This window comes from Ictalurus furcatus, chromosome 6 (genome assembly GCF_023375685.1).
Source record: "Ictalurus furcatus strain D&B chromosome 6, Billie_1.0, whole genome shotgun sequence".
In the NCBI taxonomy this organism is placed as follows: Eukaryota; Metazoa; Chordata; class Actinopteri; order Siluriformes; family Ictaluridae; genus Ictalurus; species Ictalurus furcatus.
Window position 1 is genome coordinate 872361 of NC_071260.1, and position 17134 is coordinate 889494.

The 17134-nt window shown below is 38.9% G+C and overlaps 2 protein-coding genes across 9 annotated transcripts; one reads left to right on the forward strand and one right to left on the reverse strand.

Moving 5' to 3' along the window:
- Positions 1-292: 292 nt before the first annotated feature.
- gmppaa (GDP-mannose pyrophosphorylase Aa) lies at positions 293-9024 on the reverse strand. 4 transcript variants are annotated; one of them, XM_053626121.1, is made up of 14 exons: positions 8894-9024; positions 7604-7660; positions 7364-7461; positions 6702-6805; positions 6077-6269; positions 5819-5878; positions 5594-5724; positions 5417-5431; positions 4290-4424; positions 3786-3883; positions 2941-2987; positions 2363-2455; positions 1968-2136; positions 293-1572 (listed from the first exon to the last, which is right to left on the reverse strand). In XM_053626121.1, the coding sequence occupies exons 2-14, from the start codon at positions 7641-7643 to the stop codon at positions 1472-1474; spliced, it is 1284 nt and encodes a 427-aa protein (XP_053482096.1). In that variant the 5' UTR covers positions 7644-7660; positions 8894-9024; the 3' UTR covers positions 293-1471. The 4 variants fall into 4 exon arrangements, with proteins under 4 accessions (XP_053482096.1, XP_053482098.1, XP_053482099.1 ...); XM_053626123.1 differs by lacking the exon at positions 8894-9024 and adding an exon at positions 8516-8664; XM_053626124.1 differs by lacking the exons at positions 5417-5431; positions 8894-9024 and having other exon boundaries at positions 7604-7797.
- Positions 8878-17077, forward strand: LOC128608436 (protein lifeguard 3). Of its 5 annotated transcripts, none has more exons than XM_053626126.1 (12): positions 8878-9010; positions 12250-12479; positions 13123-13193; positions 13350-13414; positions 13495-13548; positions 13650-13700; positions 13786-13825; positions 14043-14080; positions 14317-14404; positions 14698-14793; positions 14965-15018; positions 15392-17077. In XM_053626126.1, the coding sequence occupies exons 2-12, from the start codon at positions 12272-12274 to the stop codon at positions 15539-15541; spliced, it is 915 nt and encodes a 304-aa protein (XP_053482101.1). In that variant the 5' UTR covers positions 8878-9010; positions 12250-12271; the 3' UTR covers positions 15542-17077. The 5 variants fall into 5 exon arrangements, with proteins under 5 accessions (XP_053482101.1, XP_053482104.1, XP_053482105.1 ...); XM_053626129.1 differs by having other exon boundaries at positions 14317-14365; XM_053626130.1 differs by having other exon boundaries at positions 14965-15129; positions 15392-15531.
- The last annotated feature ends 57 nt before the right edge of the window (positions 17078-17134 follow it).

Below are 17134 nucleotides of genomic sequence, written 5' to 3' on the forward strand. Positions count from 1 at the left end.
ACACCTACTGGGTAAAACACAATCTGAGCCATGTGTGAAAATACTAGGTACTTTAATCCAGATCATGTTACAAACTATGCATGGTGAACATATGGCTAAAATTTTATATATATATATATATATATATATATATATATATATATATAATATTATATTATATTATATATATAATATATTATATAATATATATATATATAAATATATATTAATTATATATATATATATATTATTATATTATATTATATTAATATAAATATAAATATATATATATATAATATAAAAAAATGCATGTCTAATTCCACTGAGGATGTTTTTGGCACTTCTTACTCTCCTGGTATGCACTATGAAAATATTTAAATGTAAATAAACTTTACACATCAAGGTATGTCTAGCTTGATGTAACTTGCCCACATCATGATATATAATCTCTCTCTCTCACACACACAGACGTTCATGTCGTTATCATAACAGAACAAATGACACAAGTTATTCTTCTTTATTGTCCATTCGGTGCATCCATGTACATTCTGGAAAGTTTCATATTTTCCTGAAGATGTCAAAAAAACTTACAGTTCCAGCACTGACACTGGAGACTCCTTCCATAAATGTTACATGAACATATCCTTAGGTCACTACATTAACAATTACACAGGCGTTTTTTTTTTTTTGGGAAATCCCAGATGTGAACGAGCTGTTACTATAGAACTGATTGAGTGGAGATCATACCTCACTATAGTTCTTCTACATTGCTCCTTTTGCTCTGTGTCGAGATCACCTTAAACTCACCCAAGGTCTATATGCATTACACAGTATGTTTAATGTAAAAAAGAAGTTGACTGTACATTTTTAGTATCCTTCAAAAGGTCTCGGTGCATCTGGAAATATGGTCTCATTCCCTCAGCGGGAGCTGTTAAGATCTAGAGAAAAATACTGCATGCCGTTGAAGGCGTACCCTCACCCGGTCCCTCAAACAAATCACCTCCTCTATGTAAATAAGGTACATCCTTCCACAGACATCTAAGCAATCACAACTGCCAACTGACCCGCTGAATAGTGGGACCAAATTCCAGATATGATCACAAACAGCACCATTTGGTGGATCTACAGAGTATCTGGGTATTTAGGGAGAGCTGGCCAAAGATTCCGCGAATCTGCGAATGGCATTGTTGATTGGAAAATTGTAATTAAATAAGTTAGTTAGCATTATAACAATGGGCTGTCATTGGAGAACAGTAGCTAAACATAAGGTATTAATGTAGCTAGCTACAGGAAAATTTGGCATTACAGTAACTGGACATGAACAGCTAAATAAACAGCAAGTTTGGTAATTATGTATAAAATAAAGTACTAAATAAAAGTTGTTGCTGTTACTGGACAGATTTATATTCAAATGTGCAGCTTCGTGCGCAACAGAACAAAGTGGGGGTGCCAATATTTTCACAACACATTGTAAAACATCGTATAACTGCTGTTACAGGATGATCTGGTTTTTGAAGCTACGGTTGAGGTCTTTGTGCGGCAGGACGATGGAGTTGAGGATGATCACTTCAGACGGGATCGTCACGTTACAGCCTGCAAACACGTGAAAAACACACAACTACAGATAAAATACAAAAACACAAAACATACAGTGCCCTCCATTAATATTGGCACCTTTGGTAAATATGAGTAAAGATGGCTGTGAAACATTCTTTATTGTTTAACCTTTTGTGAATTTTTTTTAACAAAAAGATCAAAATGTTAAATAAAGACAATTTTTCACAGCCATCTTTACTCATATTTACCGAGGGTGCCAATATTAATGGAGGGCACTAGATGTACTTGTATATACACTACACAACGTGCCATTCAAAACTATATATAAAAAAAACTCTGTCTGCACTGTACATGTACAGAAGCTATATAAATATAAGATGTACATCTGCAGCAGGTTATGATGATGACGTTGGATGTGTGTGAACTCGTACCCAAGATGGTGATGGACGGTGTTAGTTTTCCGTCTCTGAACAGAGTCTCGCTGTCGATTTTGGCGTACGGGTCGTTGGGGTTCGGATCACTCGGGGTTCCCTCCACTCTCGCCCACTTCCCGATGGTGCTGTCCCACCCGATTATACTGTTCAACACACAGCTGTGGTCCTGCAGGCACACACACACGATGATGATCACCTGCTCAGGTGCGTTACTTCCATGAGCATACTAAATGAAATGAGTGACAGAATCACCTGGTTCTATCCCGAGGTTTGAAGAAATCAGTTTGTAATTATTAAAAAAAAAAACCTTTAATAAAAAGACATTATTATCATATCACACTAATAACAGGATATACTTAAGAATAAAAAGAGAATTAAAATAAAGAAAATACCTGTAAGGTGGCTCCGTGGAGGATGATGGACTCTCTGACTCGAACCCCGGCCCCGATCGTCACTCCGGTTCCTATCGACACGTTCGGACCCAACTGCGATAATAAATAATAATAATAATAATAATTTTAAAAAAAGATTATTAAGACTGGAACTAATTACCTCTGAGACATTTTAGACACTCATCATTTTAGTTCTCATCACAACAGCAGCAACTGAGAGAGATGACATACAGAGTCATGGGACCTTAGAAATCTTGTGTGTTTCATTATTAATACCAGGCTGCTAATAGCTCTTAATGACTGTGGCTATATGAAGGCTGTACTTATTTTTTTCCCACCTGGATTCTAAACATTGGTTTACTTTTTGGGAAATTTTCAGACCACATATGGAAATCTTTGTGTTCCTTACTATCTGAGGTTATTTGTTTATTTCTAGAAGTTTTTGACAACCACATAATTGTTACTGAAGCCCTGAGAAATAAAAGCATAGGATTAAAGGAGGGTGTACTTTCTTTTTCCCAGGACAGGAATACTAATCAAGCCTCCTACAAGTGAGGACTTCTACATTCAGGACTTACCACAGCAGTGGGGTCGATGTTAGCGGTCGGATGGACGTACACATTTCCTAGAAATCAGACGTATTGGACATTAGTAGAGGTTTTGGTGCTTTTCTTCCAACCTGCATTAGCGTATATAGACACATCAGGTCAACCATTTATTCCCATTTCCCTCTTTTTAAAGAAAGTACACTTTAATTTCTGTGAAGTAAATGAGGACGCACAGGATACACTCTCAGAATAAAGGGTACTAAACTGTACCACTCTGTCGTTGGGGTGTTATCCTTAAGCGTACCCCATCCACCTATGTAATGTACCTTTACATTACTAATTAATATCCATTTATGTACCTCAAATCATTTTAAAGGTTCACTATATCCACATATAAAAGGTACAAAAGAAGTACCCTTGAAGGTACCAACCTAAAGGTATACTTTAGTACTAATTTTTCTGAATGTATCTGAGGAGTTGGTGTAAAAAAAAAAAAATTAAAAATTGCTCCCGTCCTGCTTTTCTGAGGAATATGAAAGTAAAAATTGATTACATGTACTACATTATTCATGACTTTATAAATTTTATAAAACAAAATAAATAAAAGGAAGGACTGGGGGAAAAAAAACATTTAAAAAAATGATTAAGCAATGTGTCGAGGGATCATTAATGATTAGACTCATTAAGCAACCTTAATGTAATAAAAGTAAACAACTGAAAACAAGTCAAATATGATGAAACATATATTAAATATGCACGTACCGGTTACTGGTAGTTGTGTACTGTCTAACCGGAGCATTAAAAATGTTAACGTTTTAAATCAGGATCATAAAGCCGAACTGAACTCCATGTGAACTCCTGCATGAAACAATTACCGATTATTTTCGGTCCTCCGTCCTTATTGGCGGCCAGTCTCTCAGGGTGGGTCTTATGGTACTGGTTTAGATACAGCCGACTGGCGTAGATCGCTGATCTGAAAAAATAGAGACGCAAAATGATCAACGCTGGTGTTCGAAAGGTTTAAAAATAGCCTGCGTATGATGAGAAATCCAACGAGAGATACTATAGTGTCTACAGTATTGTTCTATATCATGGAGTAATACTATACAATGGCACTGTATCTGTAATTATTTTTTAAAAATATCACATTAATCACTGTTGATTGTTTAACAAAATGGCTTCCGCACTCATTATTCGTATAAAATAGCGCTTGATCCAGCACATCTTGTTATTGTACATTTAATGTTTATATATTTAGATCATGCTTTGACAATCACTCATGCACACAACTCTAATGAAGACACGAGATACTAAATCAAGGTCATGAAAAGAGTTAGTTGTAATGTATGTAATAAAGCAGATGATGTTGATGGACTCACCCTGCAGATTTAATCTGACTCCAGAAGCGGTCGGTTTTGTACACGTAGAGTTTCTCCTGAGCCGCCAGAGCCGTGAAAATATCCTGCTCCAGACGGATCACCTCGGCTCTCTGCCAGCCGTTACACTGCTCATCTCTGCAACACACACACATACACACCCCACACCTGTTACTCTATAAAAGGCAAAAAAAGAGAGAAAATGGCGTGTACACGACGAAAGTGCACGGTGCACTAAATCTTCCAGTAATGCAGCTCAGCCATTACAGCGTGTCAGCTACGATAGACACGCATCAACTCCTCCACCTTTTGTAAGGCTCCATTACGTTTGTCCTAAATGAACATCTAGTCTTAATTTATGGATTTGTTCTGAAATCGCTTTTTCCCCCCTCAAGTCATTAATATGAAGTGAAAAGATGACTTCATTAAAATCGGTGTGCAAGTGAAAGGAATAAGTGATTTAAACTCGACCGTGTGATTCTTATACAAAATCACAGTAACTCAACACTTGCGTGATTTAATTCATCGAGGTTCACATTAGTGAGTCTAATTAAACGGTAATCTACGCAAAGCCGTACGAAGCCATGACTTTTCCGTATGAACGCACTTTTCATGAACGAATCGATGTGCACGTATACAGTTTGATAAATCAGGCTCGTTGTGTAAAATCTTACAAAGTTAGGAGTTTACAAACCCCCTCAAACAAACACCCACTTAGAGACGCTGTGGTAAAAGCAGTTTTGGTGAGGTCAGTCGACACCAGCTTGATGCAGTTATTGCAAGCAAGGGATATGCAAACAAATATTATTTACTTTCATTTGCTTCAAGACTGTCTGTTCCTATACTTTTGCTCACCCTAAAAATTGGGTGGTCTGATACCAAAAGGGTGCCATGCTCTAAGCCGTTTAAGCACGTCTAGACGTAAATATCAGGAAATGAAAGCTGAAATCCTGATTCGTCTCGTTCATCTCTTGATCTCAAACCTCAAATTGTTTCACGCGCATAAAAATAATATTTATGATCATTTATTCATTTTATATTTCTATAATAATGCCAGGCACTACAGTGCAGTCTCTAATTCTACTCTACACACACACACACACACACACACACACTGTAGCGTGACTTACCCCTCATACGGATACCTGACGATGGAAAACATCAGACAAAACGAACGAAAAGAAAATATACAGGAGGAATAAATGAATATGGAAACCAAAAGGAATGAAATAATGTATGTATGAGAGTCTCACACAGAGAGAGAGAGAGAGAGAGAGCGAGAGAGAGAGAGACGGTCTCTCACTCACAGCATCACGTCCTGCTGGTTTTTCCGAAACACAGCACCGATGTGCTGGAAGATCTCCGGAGTGAACAGGTAAATCCCACAATTAATGATGTCACTGACGAACGTGCTTGGCTTCTCCACATAGTGCAGCACCTGCAGAGGAACAACAAGTGTGAGTGTGTATTGTACACTCGGTGCTGTGTATTGTACACTCGGTAGTGATAAGTGTGTGTTCGCTGTACATCACCTCACTGGTGTGTTCGTTCTCCACGATGCAGCCGTAGTTCAGTGACTGTTTCCTGTTGGCCTGTGGGCAGAAACACAAACACACACACACACAGGTCAGTGCTGGATCAAGTGTTATTCTATGTGCTGCTGAATAATTTATGTGGAAGCCATTTTTAAAAATGAAACCTGTGATGAGTGTGTGTGTTAATGAAAAGATAAAGTAGTGTAGTCTGAGAGAGTGTGTGTGTGTGTGTGTTAATGTGTGTGTGTTAATGACCGTGGTGGCAAGGATGATGAAGCTGTGTGCGTCTCCGTGCTCCTTCTGGAAACGCAGCATGTCTTCCAGAGGAAACTCCGAGCACACGTCCGCGTTCAGGACGAAGAACTGCTGAGGAGAACCGGACAGGATCTGATCTCTGAAGTGATAGATCCCTCCTCCTGTCCCCAGAGCCGCGTACTCCTGCAGGTACCTCAACACCACACATCACATCATTAAATACAATACACGACCATTTCTTTATTTTACTCTTCATTTTATATTTCTACTTCTATTACTTTTTTCATCTTATTTCTATTTTTCACTTTTATTTCTATTTCTCTCTCTCTCTTTTCATGTCTTTGTTTCTATCATTCTTCACACCTTTCCTTCCTTCATCGTTTTTAATCTTCACCTCTACATTCTCATATAAGAACAGTGATGTGATAAAACTGCTACGTTCTAGATATCATTATAATCATCTGCTTCCCCCGCATATTTATTATACATGCAAATTAGAACCACGCCCACATTCTACTCCAACCACACACTCTTTCTCCCCACAGTACTATTTTTAAAAAATGTGCGATTACATATTTATATATTTATATTTTGGGGATCAGCCGTGACTGCTGCGCGTACTGACCTCACTGGGATTTTAAATTCCTGCTGTGCTGAGGATAAGAAGCGGTTGAGCTCCTCGTTCGGCTGATAAAATCCGATCAGTAAGATCTCCTTCATGTTCGGCACCTGATCATAAAAAACTCTTCATCATCCACATTCACTGATAACGCAGATTTGAAAAACTGTCTTTATTGTTTAACCTTTTGTACTGAAGAGGAGAGTCCACCAGCATGGACCTCGAAATGTGAAGGATCTGGAGAGATTCTGTATGGAGGAACGGTCTCAGATCCCTCGCCATGTATTCTCCAACCTCATCAGGCGTTATAGGAGAAGACTCAGAGCTGTTATCTTGGCAAAGGGAGCTAGCACAAAGTACTGACTAAAAGGGTGCCAATAATTGTTGCACACCTATACTTAACAAAGATTTTTTCGGATAAACCTGTGTTGTGTTTGTAATTGTTTGATATCCATGACAGCAGAGTATTTTTGTGAATTTTTTGAACAAAAGATCAAAAAGTTAAACAATAAAGACAATTTCTCACAGCCTTCTTTGCTCATATTTACCAAGGGTGCCAATATTAATGGAGGGCACCGTATATGCACTTCATTATTATTATGTACATTTTACAGATCATTCTTTATCTCTACATCTATCAATCAATCCGTTCAGAAGAAGAATAAAACCTTCACGCAGGCCTCGATGTGGTGTTGGAGCATGGGAACTCCTGCTACAGGAAACAGAGGTTTGGGAACCTCGAAGGAGAGCGGGCGGAACCGCGTACCTGTCTCACACACACACACAGACAGACAGACAGAGAGACAGAGAGAGAGAACAGAACATCACAAGTACAACAGCTGTCTGCGCAGGTAGAACAGCTGTGTACAGGCAGAACAGTTGTGTACAGGTAGAGTTTATTATTGTACCTTTCTGTGGCCCTCCGATGAGAATGACAGCTTTCAGCATGCTGACACACTTCCAGTCTGATATAAATAATAAAACAAAATAATACTGTACTGTAACAGTGAGAGCGTTTACATTTAACTAACTTATACAGATCATCATCACCACTCCGTGTCTGTGTTTATACTTGGTAGCACTTCCGGGTTTCAGATGTCGAAATAAAGGTTTCAAAATAAAAGTTTTTTTTAAGTCGGCAATCATAATGACTTCTTCTACTACTACTACTATTACTACTACTACTACTACTACTACTAATAATAATAATAATAAAATAATCAGTTAACCGAACACATGGTTATTATTATTAACATTTATTATTACTATTATTATTTTGTTGTTGCTGCTTAAAATTAACTAAAATATTATTATTAAAATCGTTATATACAGTTATAATCTAAATATATAATCTGAACATATAGTGTATAGCTTATTCATTATAATATATTATATATCATCATACTATATCTTAATGTTATTATTGTTGCTGTCTGATACTGCAGTGATTTACTTTATTTACGTTTCAGTTTGTTTTTCAGTGCTTATTTTGTTAGTTAAAATGTCAAAAAGTACAGAAGACAAACTCCACATACATATCCAGAACAGACTTTATCACAATCACTTCATTGCCTTTTAAATATACATATATATATATATATATATATATATATATATATATATATATATATATATATATATATATATATAGGAAAATTAGTCAAACTGAATGTATAAAATAAATCTTAGACATCAGACTACCCATCATGAGATGTTTCTTGTGTGACACCTGGGTAACGAAAAGCCTTTTTATAGACCATCAGTTTACTAACCCAGCTGATATTGATTTGCACAGATATGGGGTATAATTAATTACTTACAGATTTCAGCTGGTTCTTTGCCTTGCTTTGCAGAACTGCTTTATCTTAGTGTGTTCAATACTTTTTTTTTTTTTTTTTACTGTTTCATTCCACTTTATTACACATAACTTTATTTATGGACTTTAATATTGTGAATTATTTATATTTCCGGATTTCCTGAGTGAATACTGATGTCTGGTGAAAATTTCCTGTGAATAAACTCATTGGAAATATATTTACTGAAAAAAAAATGTTCATGCGTTCAATACTTATTTCCCTCACTGTAGTTGATTAGTTAGTTAGACAGGTAGTTAGTTTGTCAGTTAGTTAGTCAGAGAGACAGGTAGTTAGTTTGTCAGTTCGTTAGTTAGACAGACAGACAGGTAGAGAGGCTGTAACCTCTGTTGTAGCCGTTGTTTCCGAGATGCGCATGCGCAGAACAGGGTAACGAGTCCGCGCGCCTCAGCTGCGCGAGCTGTATCCCAGTCAGTAGAGAGCCGAGAGATCTCCTCAGTGGTGAGTGTGCACTATTTCACTTTTATTCTCCTTCAATTCATCACTTTTACACACTATATTAACCTATTTTACAGCGCCGAGCTTTATTATCCATAATCACTGTTAGATTAGAGGTGTTGTTTCTGTTTTCTTTGATCTATAATCACTATTAGATTAGACTTCACACTACACAGCTCGAAATTTAGGTCTGAAATAAACCTGAAGTGTTTTAAAGCTGGGCTTTAAAACGCTTTAAAACACTTTAAACACTCAGGGTTTAACTCTGGAACAAAGTCGGTGTGATGTTGGACGTTCGATATTCGCAGATAAACGGAAATTAAGGGACCGTCTCTAAAGTTACATACGACATTGTAATACACGTTTCTAACTTCAATAGCATTTGAAGGGAATGACTTACAGTCATATAACCAACTGTAAAGTGTTCATCTAGGTGTCAGGTATAACGCACACTTGTTAGATTTCTGATATTTATATATCAGAAATCAGTAAATATTGCCATGTATTATGAAAGGGTTTTTTTGTTCATGCATTTTAGGGTTAAATATCAGAAATCTAAAAGGTGTGCGTCACACCTGACATTTAGATGAACACTTTACAGTTGTGATCATGACTGTACATCATTCTCTTCAAATGCTATTGAGATTTAAATAATGGCATATTTTGTGTATGGGCCCATTCTGTGGTGAAATTCATATCTAATTTACATATGATTTAATAGCTTATTTTAATAAATATCAAAAATCTAAAAGGCATCATAGCTGACACCTAGATGAACACTTTACAGTTGGTTATATGACTGTAAGTCATTCCCTTCAAATGCTATTGAAGTTAGAATCGTGTTTAACAATGTCATATGTAACTTTAGAGACGGTCCCTTAATTTCCGCTTATCTGCGAATATCGAACTTCCAAAACGTCACACCAACTTTATTCCAGTGGGTTTAACACAGCGCTCTGACTTCATCTACATCACCTCTCTCTCTCTCTCTCTCTCTCTCTCTCTCTCTCTATATATATATATATATATATATATATACAGTATCTCACAAAAGTGAGTACACCCCTCACATTTTTGTAAATATTTGATTATATCTTTTAATGTGACAACACTGAAGAAACGACACTTTGCTACAATGTAAAGTAGTGAGTGTACAGCTTGTGTAACAGTGTAAATTTACTGTCCCCTCAAAATAACTCAACACACAGCCATTAATGTCTAAACCACTGGCAACAAAAGTGAGTACACCCCTAAGTGAAAATGTCCAAATTGGGCCCAAACTGTCAATATTTTGGGTGGCCACCATTATTTTCCAGCACTGCCTTAACCCTCTTGGGCATGGAGTTCACCAGAGCTTCACAGGTTGCCACTGGAGTCCTCTTCCACTCCTCCATGACGACATCACGGAGTTGGTGGATGTTAGAGACCTTGTGCTCCTCCACCTTCCATTTGAGGATGCCCCACAGATGCTCAATAGGGTCTAAACCATCACCTTCACCCTCAGCTTCTTTAGCAAGGCAGTGGTCATCTTGGAGGTGCGTTTGGGGTTGTTATCATGCTGGAATACTGGCCTGCGGCCAAGTCACCGAAGGGAGGGGATCATGCTCTGCTTCATTATGTCACAGTACATGTTGGCATTCATGGTTCCCTCAATGAACTGTAGCTCCCCAGTGCCGGCAGCACTCATGCAGCCCCAGACCATGACACTTCCACCACCATGCTTGACTGTAGGCAAGACACACTTGTCTTTGTACTCCTCACCTGGTTGCCGCCAAACACGCTTGACACCATCTGAACCAAATAAGATTATCTTGGTCTCATAATCCATGTCCTTAGTCTACTTGTCTTCAGCAAACTGTATGCCAGCTTTCTTGTGCATCATCTTTAGAAGAGGCTTCCTTCTGGGACGACAGCCATGCAGACCAATTTGATGCAGTGTGCGGCGTATGGTCTGAGCACTGACAGGCTGACCCCCCACCCCTTCAACCTCTGCAGCAATACTGGCAGCACTCATACGGCTATTCATTGAGGGAACCATGAATCCCAACATGTACTGTGACATACTGAAGCAGAGCATGATCAGTATGCAGTATTCCAGCATGATAACGACCCCAAACACACCTCCAAGATGACCACTGCCTTGCTAAAGAAGCTGAGGGTGAAGGTGATGGTTTAGACCCTATTGAGCATCTGTGGGGCATCCTCAAATGGAAGGTGGAGGAGCACAAGGTCTCTAACATCCACCAACTCCGTGATGTCGTCATGGAGGCGTGGAAGAGGACTCCAGTGGCAACCTGTGAAGCTCTGGTGAACTCCATGCCCAAGAGGGTTAAGGCAGTGCTGGAAAATAATGGTGGCCACACAAAATATTGACAGTTTGGGCCCAATTTGGACATTTTCACTTAGGAGTGTACTCACTTTTGTTGCCAGTGGTTTAGACATTAATGGCTGTGTGTTGAGTTATTTTGAGGGGATAGTAAATTTCCACTGTTACACAAGCTGTACACTCATTACTTTACATTGTAGCAAAGTGTCATTTCTTCAGTGCTGTCACATTAAAAGATATAATCAAATATTTACAAAAATGTGAGGGGTGTACTCACTTTTGTGAGATACTGTATATACATCTTAACTCAATTAGAAAGACACAAACTATTTTAATGAAACTTCCAAAAATGTAATAATCCGTTAAATTCTAAGAAATACAAGCGCGAATGTGACAGGCTGAATCCTAAATGTGTTGAGCTTGGATATGTAGTACACTGTATAGGGTGTAAAGGGTCATGATTCACACCCTAAGTAGTGTACATGTGTAGAGAAGAGGTCGCCGTTTAAAACCGTTATAGTCTCCATGGCAACTATTTTAAAGTACTAACGGTAGCAGCTAATTAAAAACGGACGGATAGATACACTCACCGTCCACTTTATTAGAAACACCTGTACACCTACTCACTTATGCAGTCATCCAATCAGCCAATCATGTAGCAGCAGCAGCACAATACATAAACCCATGCAGATACAGTTCCAGAGCTTCAGCTAATGTTCACATCAAACATCAGAATCAAGAAAAAGTCTGATCTCTGTGACTTTAACCGTGGCGTGGACCTAGTGGTCTTTTTATTGGTGTGATAAAGCAGGTCTAAACATGTCTAAAACTTTTTACTTTTGGTCCATTGTGGGTAAAAAGACTCTGTAAAGTATAATTATAGTCTAGTTCTGATCACACGTTTAAAATTCCACAGCAGAAGCATCATTATCATCACCATGTTTAAGTCTGATGTCCCTCCGACTTATGAAGAGTCCCGACATCATCAACAACAGCATTACAGCGCTCAGCCACAGGGGGGGAATTATCCTTTCACACCCTACACCTTTCCCACTCCAGTGTGGCATGGAGCAGGAGCACCACCACCGGGAATACCACCTGTTGTTCCCACCTACATGTCCTCAGGAACAATTCCGTCCAACCCAGGTACAGGGACAAGACAAATCTATCTCTCTCACTCGCTCACAAACAACATGAGGGTTTACCTCATGATTTAGTACATCAGGAAATGCTTAAATGTCCTTATATATATTAAGTCTTATGTACCACTCCATTTTGTAGCAAATGATTCAGTGCATCATGAAACATTAGGTATCACTATGAATCGATTCTTTAGAAAACAATTCAGTGCATGATGAAATCTTACATTTCACTAGGAATCAACTCTTTAAGAACTGATTCAGAGCATCATGAAATCTTATGTATCACTGTGAATCGATTCTTTAGGAAATGGTTCAGTGCATCATAAAATCGTACATCACTATGAATCAAATCTTTAGAAAACGATTCCATGCATCATTAAATCTTACATATCACTACGAATCAGTTCTTTAGAAAATGATTCAGTTCATCATGAAATCTTGCAATAGATTATTAAAGTAGATTCTTTATGAAATGATTCGGTGCATCATGATTTCTCAAACTTCCCCACTATCGAATCTGAAAGGAAATCATTTCACCATCATTCGATTCAACGGAATCAACACCGCATCTCTATATTGTTGATTTTTTTTAATGAAAGAGGCACACAAGGCCAATAATTAAAGGTAACGTTTTGTTTTTGTCTCAGGCAACATGGAGGCCTATGACCAAAGTGCATTGTGGGAAAATAAAAGTATCCGACACGCATTCATCAGAAAGGTGAGGCATAGGATTTTGTACTGTAAGTACCGAAGAAGAGTAAATATTGAGAACGCATTAAGATATTAAATAAACATATTATATTATTATAAACCTAAAATTTAGCAGGAGCAGCGTGTAAGTTAACGCAGGAGGAAAACGCTGGTGTCGTTGCAGGTTTATCTTATTTTGGCGGCCCAGCTGTTATTCACAGCCACGATCGTAGCCGTGTTCACGTTTGTGTGAGTATGATTAATTAACAGAATAAAACACATCATCAGCGTTACACACCTGAAAACATGCATGTGTTTATTTCCTACAGTGATCCAGTGCGTCTGTTCGTCATCCAGTATCCTGTGATTTACTGGGTGTCGCTGTGAGTTTCTTTATTTATCCACATGAATTACTAACACAAAGTGAAAACATCTTCACCACGATCTCACGGTTCAGTGTTTCCTGACTGTTCTTACTCCGCAGCGGTGTTTTTTTCGTCACTTACCTCGTGCTGGTGTGCTGCGAAAAAGCGAGGCGAGTTTGAGGTTTTATCCTACTCGGTTATGTTTCGTACAAGTGTGCATTAAACAATTTAGAAAAATGTCCATTTCTATCACAGGAGACGGTTCCCTCTGAATTTGGTCCTTCTGTTCATATTCGTAAGTGTTTAAACCGCACCGAAACTCAGGCTGTAAGGCCCTCAGAACGTTTTAGCTGTGCACATTTCAACACCTACACTCGTTTACCAGAGAAGAGAAGAACAACGCAGCCAAAATATTTGCTTCCATGGATGGCTGCATTGTTCTTCTCTTCTCCGGTAAATGAGTGTAGGCGTTGAAATGTGCACGGCTAAATCCGGTTCTCTGTCTCCCACAGACTCTCGCCATGTCCTACATGGCAGGAACGATTTCAAGGTTAGTCACACACACGCACACACACACACACACACACACACATCACCAGGTTATTGTGACGAGGCAGACATATTTATTTTAGCATCATCACACACTACATTATCCTCGTAGCTCTAAACTACGTAAAATGTTCACATTTTACAAATTTTACAAAATTCATGTATTAAACATTAACTAACATGGATGACTGTGTTAATGGCTGTGTTAAAACACCCCCCCCCCCTTTTTGGTTCTAGTTATTACGAGACGAAGGCCGTGTTCTTGGCTGTGGGAATAACGGCGCTGGTGTGTATCGTGGTCACAGTCTTCAGTTTCCAGACCAAAGTAAAGACTGGACACGCGCTCTGAAAACACGCCTTTGTTCAGCCTTATCGAATGAAACTGTTGTCTCGGCTTACAATGGCCATCTGTCCCTCTTAAAAAATTTATTCCCTGCTGCTAAAACTGACCCAGACTGTTCCAGACACAGAACCCCTAAGTCACCTTTTACCCCAATGATGTCAGAATCTACCATTTATATTCTATAATAATCCAAAATATCTTCTCAATATTCATCATCCTGATGGTCACAAAAATCGGTTTCTGACTGAAGAGTGTGTGTGTGTGTGTGTGTCCAGGTGGACTTCACCTCCTGTACCGGTTTGTTCTGTGTTCTGGCCATCGTGCTTTTTATCACCGGCATCATCACAACCATCGTTCTCTCCTTTCATTATGTAAGTGCTAACACACTCACTATAACACACACTAACACACACTCACTGTGTATAATGTACAGTAGGTGATGGTGAGGTAGAGAGAGAGAGATTATGTGAATGTGTGTGTGCTCTGTCCTGAATTGTACAGTAATAAATGAAACCGAGTGTTTTCCTCTTTACTGTGTTCAGATTCCGTGGCTGCACATGCTGTACGCTGCTCTCGGGGCCATCGTTTACACCCTGGTGAGTTCACACTCACTCATGCACCGTGTGTGTTACAGCGTTAATACCGCACCTGCAGTGTGTCAGCAGCAACAGTACTGACTGAAGCAGCTGTTGGGAAGTGTTTTATACGTGAGCTATATGATCAACACACATAACGTATTGGTTTAGCCGATTCACGACAGAAATCTGACAAACTGAAAGTGAACAGTTAATGTGAATACTGAGCTGCTGTTGTTTTCTTTTGTGTGTGTGTGTGTGTGTGTGTGTGTGTGTGTGTGTGTGTGTGTGTGTGTGTGTGTGTGTGTGTGTGTGTGTGTGTGTGTGTGTGTGTGTGTGTGTGTGTGTGTGTGTGTGTGTGTGTGTGTGTGTGTGTGTGTGTGTGTGTGTGTAGTTCCTGGCCTACGACACTCAGCTGCTGTTAGGGAACCGAGCTCACAGCCTGAGTCCGGAGGAGTACGTGTTCGGAGCTCTGTCCCTCTACACCGACATCATCCAGATCTTCCTCTTCCTTCTGCAGATCACCGGGAGCAGCACAGACTGAAACACACACTCACTCACTCACTCACTCACTCACTCACTCACTCACTCACTCTCTCTCTCTCTCTCTCTCTCTCTGTGTGTGCGTGTGTGTCAGTTGTATTCATTCACACAAGGTCTGTGTCCTTCTGACTCTCACACTGCAGTAAATCACACCACAGGTCATAAATTAATACATTTGCATTGACTCCGCCCATGATTTCATTCTTCTGGGTTGAAATGTCACAAACTACACGTGATCCTCAGAACCTGTTATTAAATTTTTCTAAGCTGTTAATAATGTTTTTACACTCACACACCTTTACTAAGTCAGAGTGTTAATGTTCTGTGTTAATGTTTTTCACTTCAGACAGTTTCTATTTTCATAATATAAAAATAAAACCGATGTATAAAAGCGAATCTGCATCAGTAATCAGTGTGTGTGCCTCGTGTTCGCTCTCAACCGTGCATTTATTCGTTATTATTATTATTATCATTATATCCAGTCTGTACAGGATTTCATGCAGTTGAATTTTGCTGCAATGTTTTTCTAAATTCACAATGCAACTTGCAGAGTTTTGTGTGTGTGTGTAATAGTGACTGAGTTGAGACACACAAAGAGAAGCAGAGCTGGTCTCGTCAGTCATCCGATCTACACAGAACAGATGAGATCAGACTCTTCAGTACAGAGAGGACGATCTCATTAACGTCTGAGTGAAGCTCTGTGTGGACCTGTAGGAGAGAAGTTCACTACCGACCTGTTCTCTCTCTCTCTCTGTCTCTCTCTCTCTCTCTCTCTCTCTCTCTCATATATATATATATATATATATATTCTTTTTAAAAAAGTTTCTCTCCTTCATTAGGTTGTATTTTATTGGCCAAGCACCTGAGTGGATTTGGATGTTATGTAAAATCAGAACGCTTCCACCATTGTGTATGAAGTTCTAATGTACACCACTCCAGCACTATAGCACCACCTACAGGCCAAATATGGAAATATGTTTACAATAATAACAATACAACATCGTAGAAAGGCGATTCCTCGATTCCCATGATTCTTCTGGTCAAGCAGAGTTTAAAGTAGTTTCTGCAAATTGGATTTCCCACCACTGTGAGTTTAAAAAAAAAAATTTGTCCAATCATCAGCAAAGTTGGATCACTGCATCGTGAGGCCAATCACACAAAACGAACGTGACAGTGAAGTCCCCGAACAGGGCGTGAAGGTGTCTCAACAACAGTGTGGTTTATTCAGACCAAGCTTTATAGTGACTAAGTGACGTGAAGTTTTGTCCAAATTCACCTCTAGAGGGAGCTATACTCCACACAGCTATACTCCACACACACAAAATTTTTCCTCTCTTCATTGTTTTTCTTTCTTTACAAGCTTTTACAAGCTTTATTTATCTATCGGTCTATCCACCTATCAGTCCATCCATCAAGCCATCCATCCTCTTTTTTGTTCCTTACCTTCATTCTTTTTTTCACTGCTGCACGTGAGCAGTTGTGATTCTTCATCATCTTTCTTCTTTCCTCTTTCACTCTTTTTGTTTCACTCCCTTGTCATATTTTTTCCTTCCTTTTCCCCTCATTTTCCTTTGAAGTTTTCTTCTTGAGTAAA

Excerpts from the sequence above, each read along its gene's own strand:
- gmppaa (XM_053626121.1), bottom strand. The coding sequence starts at position 7,643 with ATGCTGAAAGCTGTCATTCTCATCGGAGGGCCACAGAAAG. Across the intron at positions 6,806-7,363 it reads ACATCGAGGCCTGCGTGAAG|GTGCCGAACATGAAGGAGAT; the intron begins GTTTTATTCTTC and ends TTTTATGATCAG. Across the intron at positions 2,137-2,362 it reads TCCACGGAGCCACCTTACAG|GACCACAGCTGTGTGTTGAA; the intron begins GTATTTTCTTTA and ends GTGTGCCTGCAG.
- LOC128608436 (XM_053626126.1), top strand. The coding sequence starts at position 12,272 with ATGTTTAAGTCTGATGTCCCTCCGACTTATGAAGAGTCCCGACATCAT. Across the intron at positions 12,480-13,122 it reads AACAATTCCGTCCAACCCAG|GCAACATGGAGGCCTATGAC; the intron begins GTACAGGGACAA and ends TTTTTGTCTCAG. Across the intron at positions 14,794-14,964 it reads TCGTTCTCTCCTTTCATTAT|ATTCCGTGGCTGCACATGCT; the intron begins GTAAGTGCTAAC and ends TACTGTGTTCAG.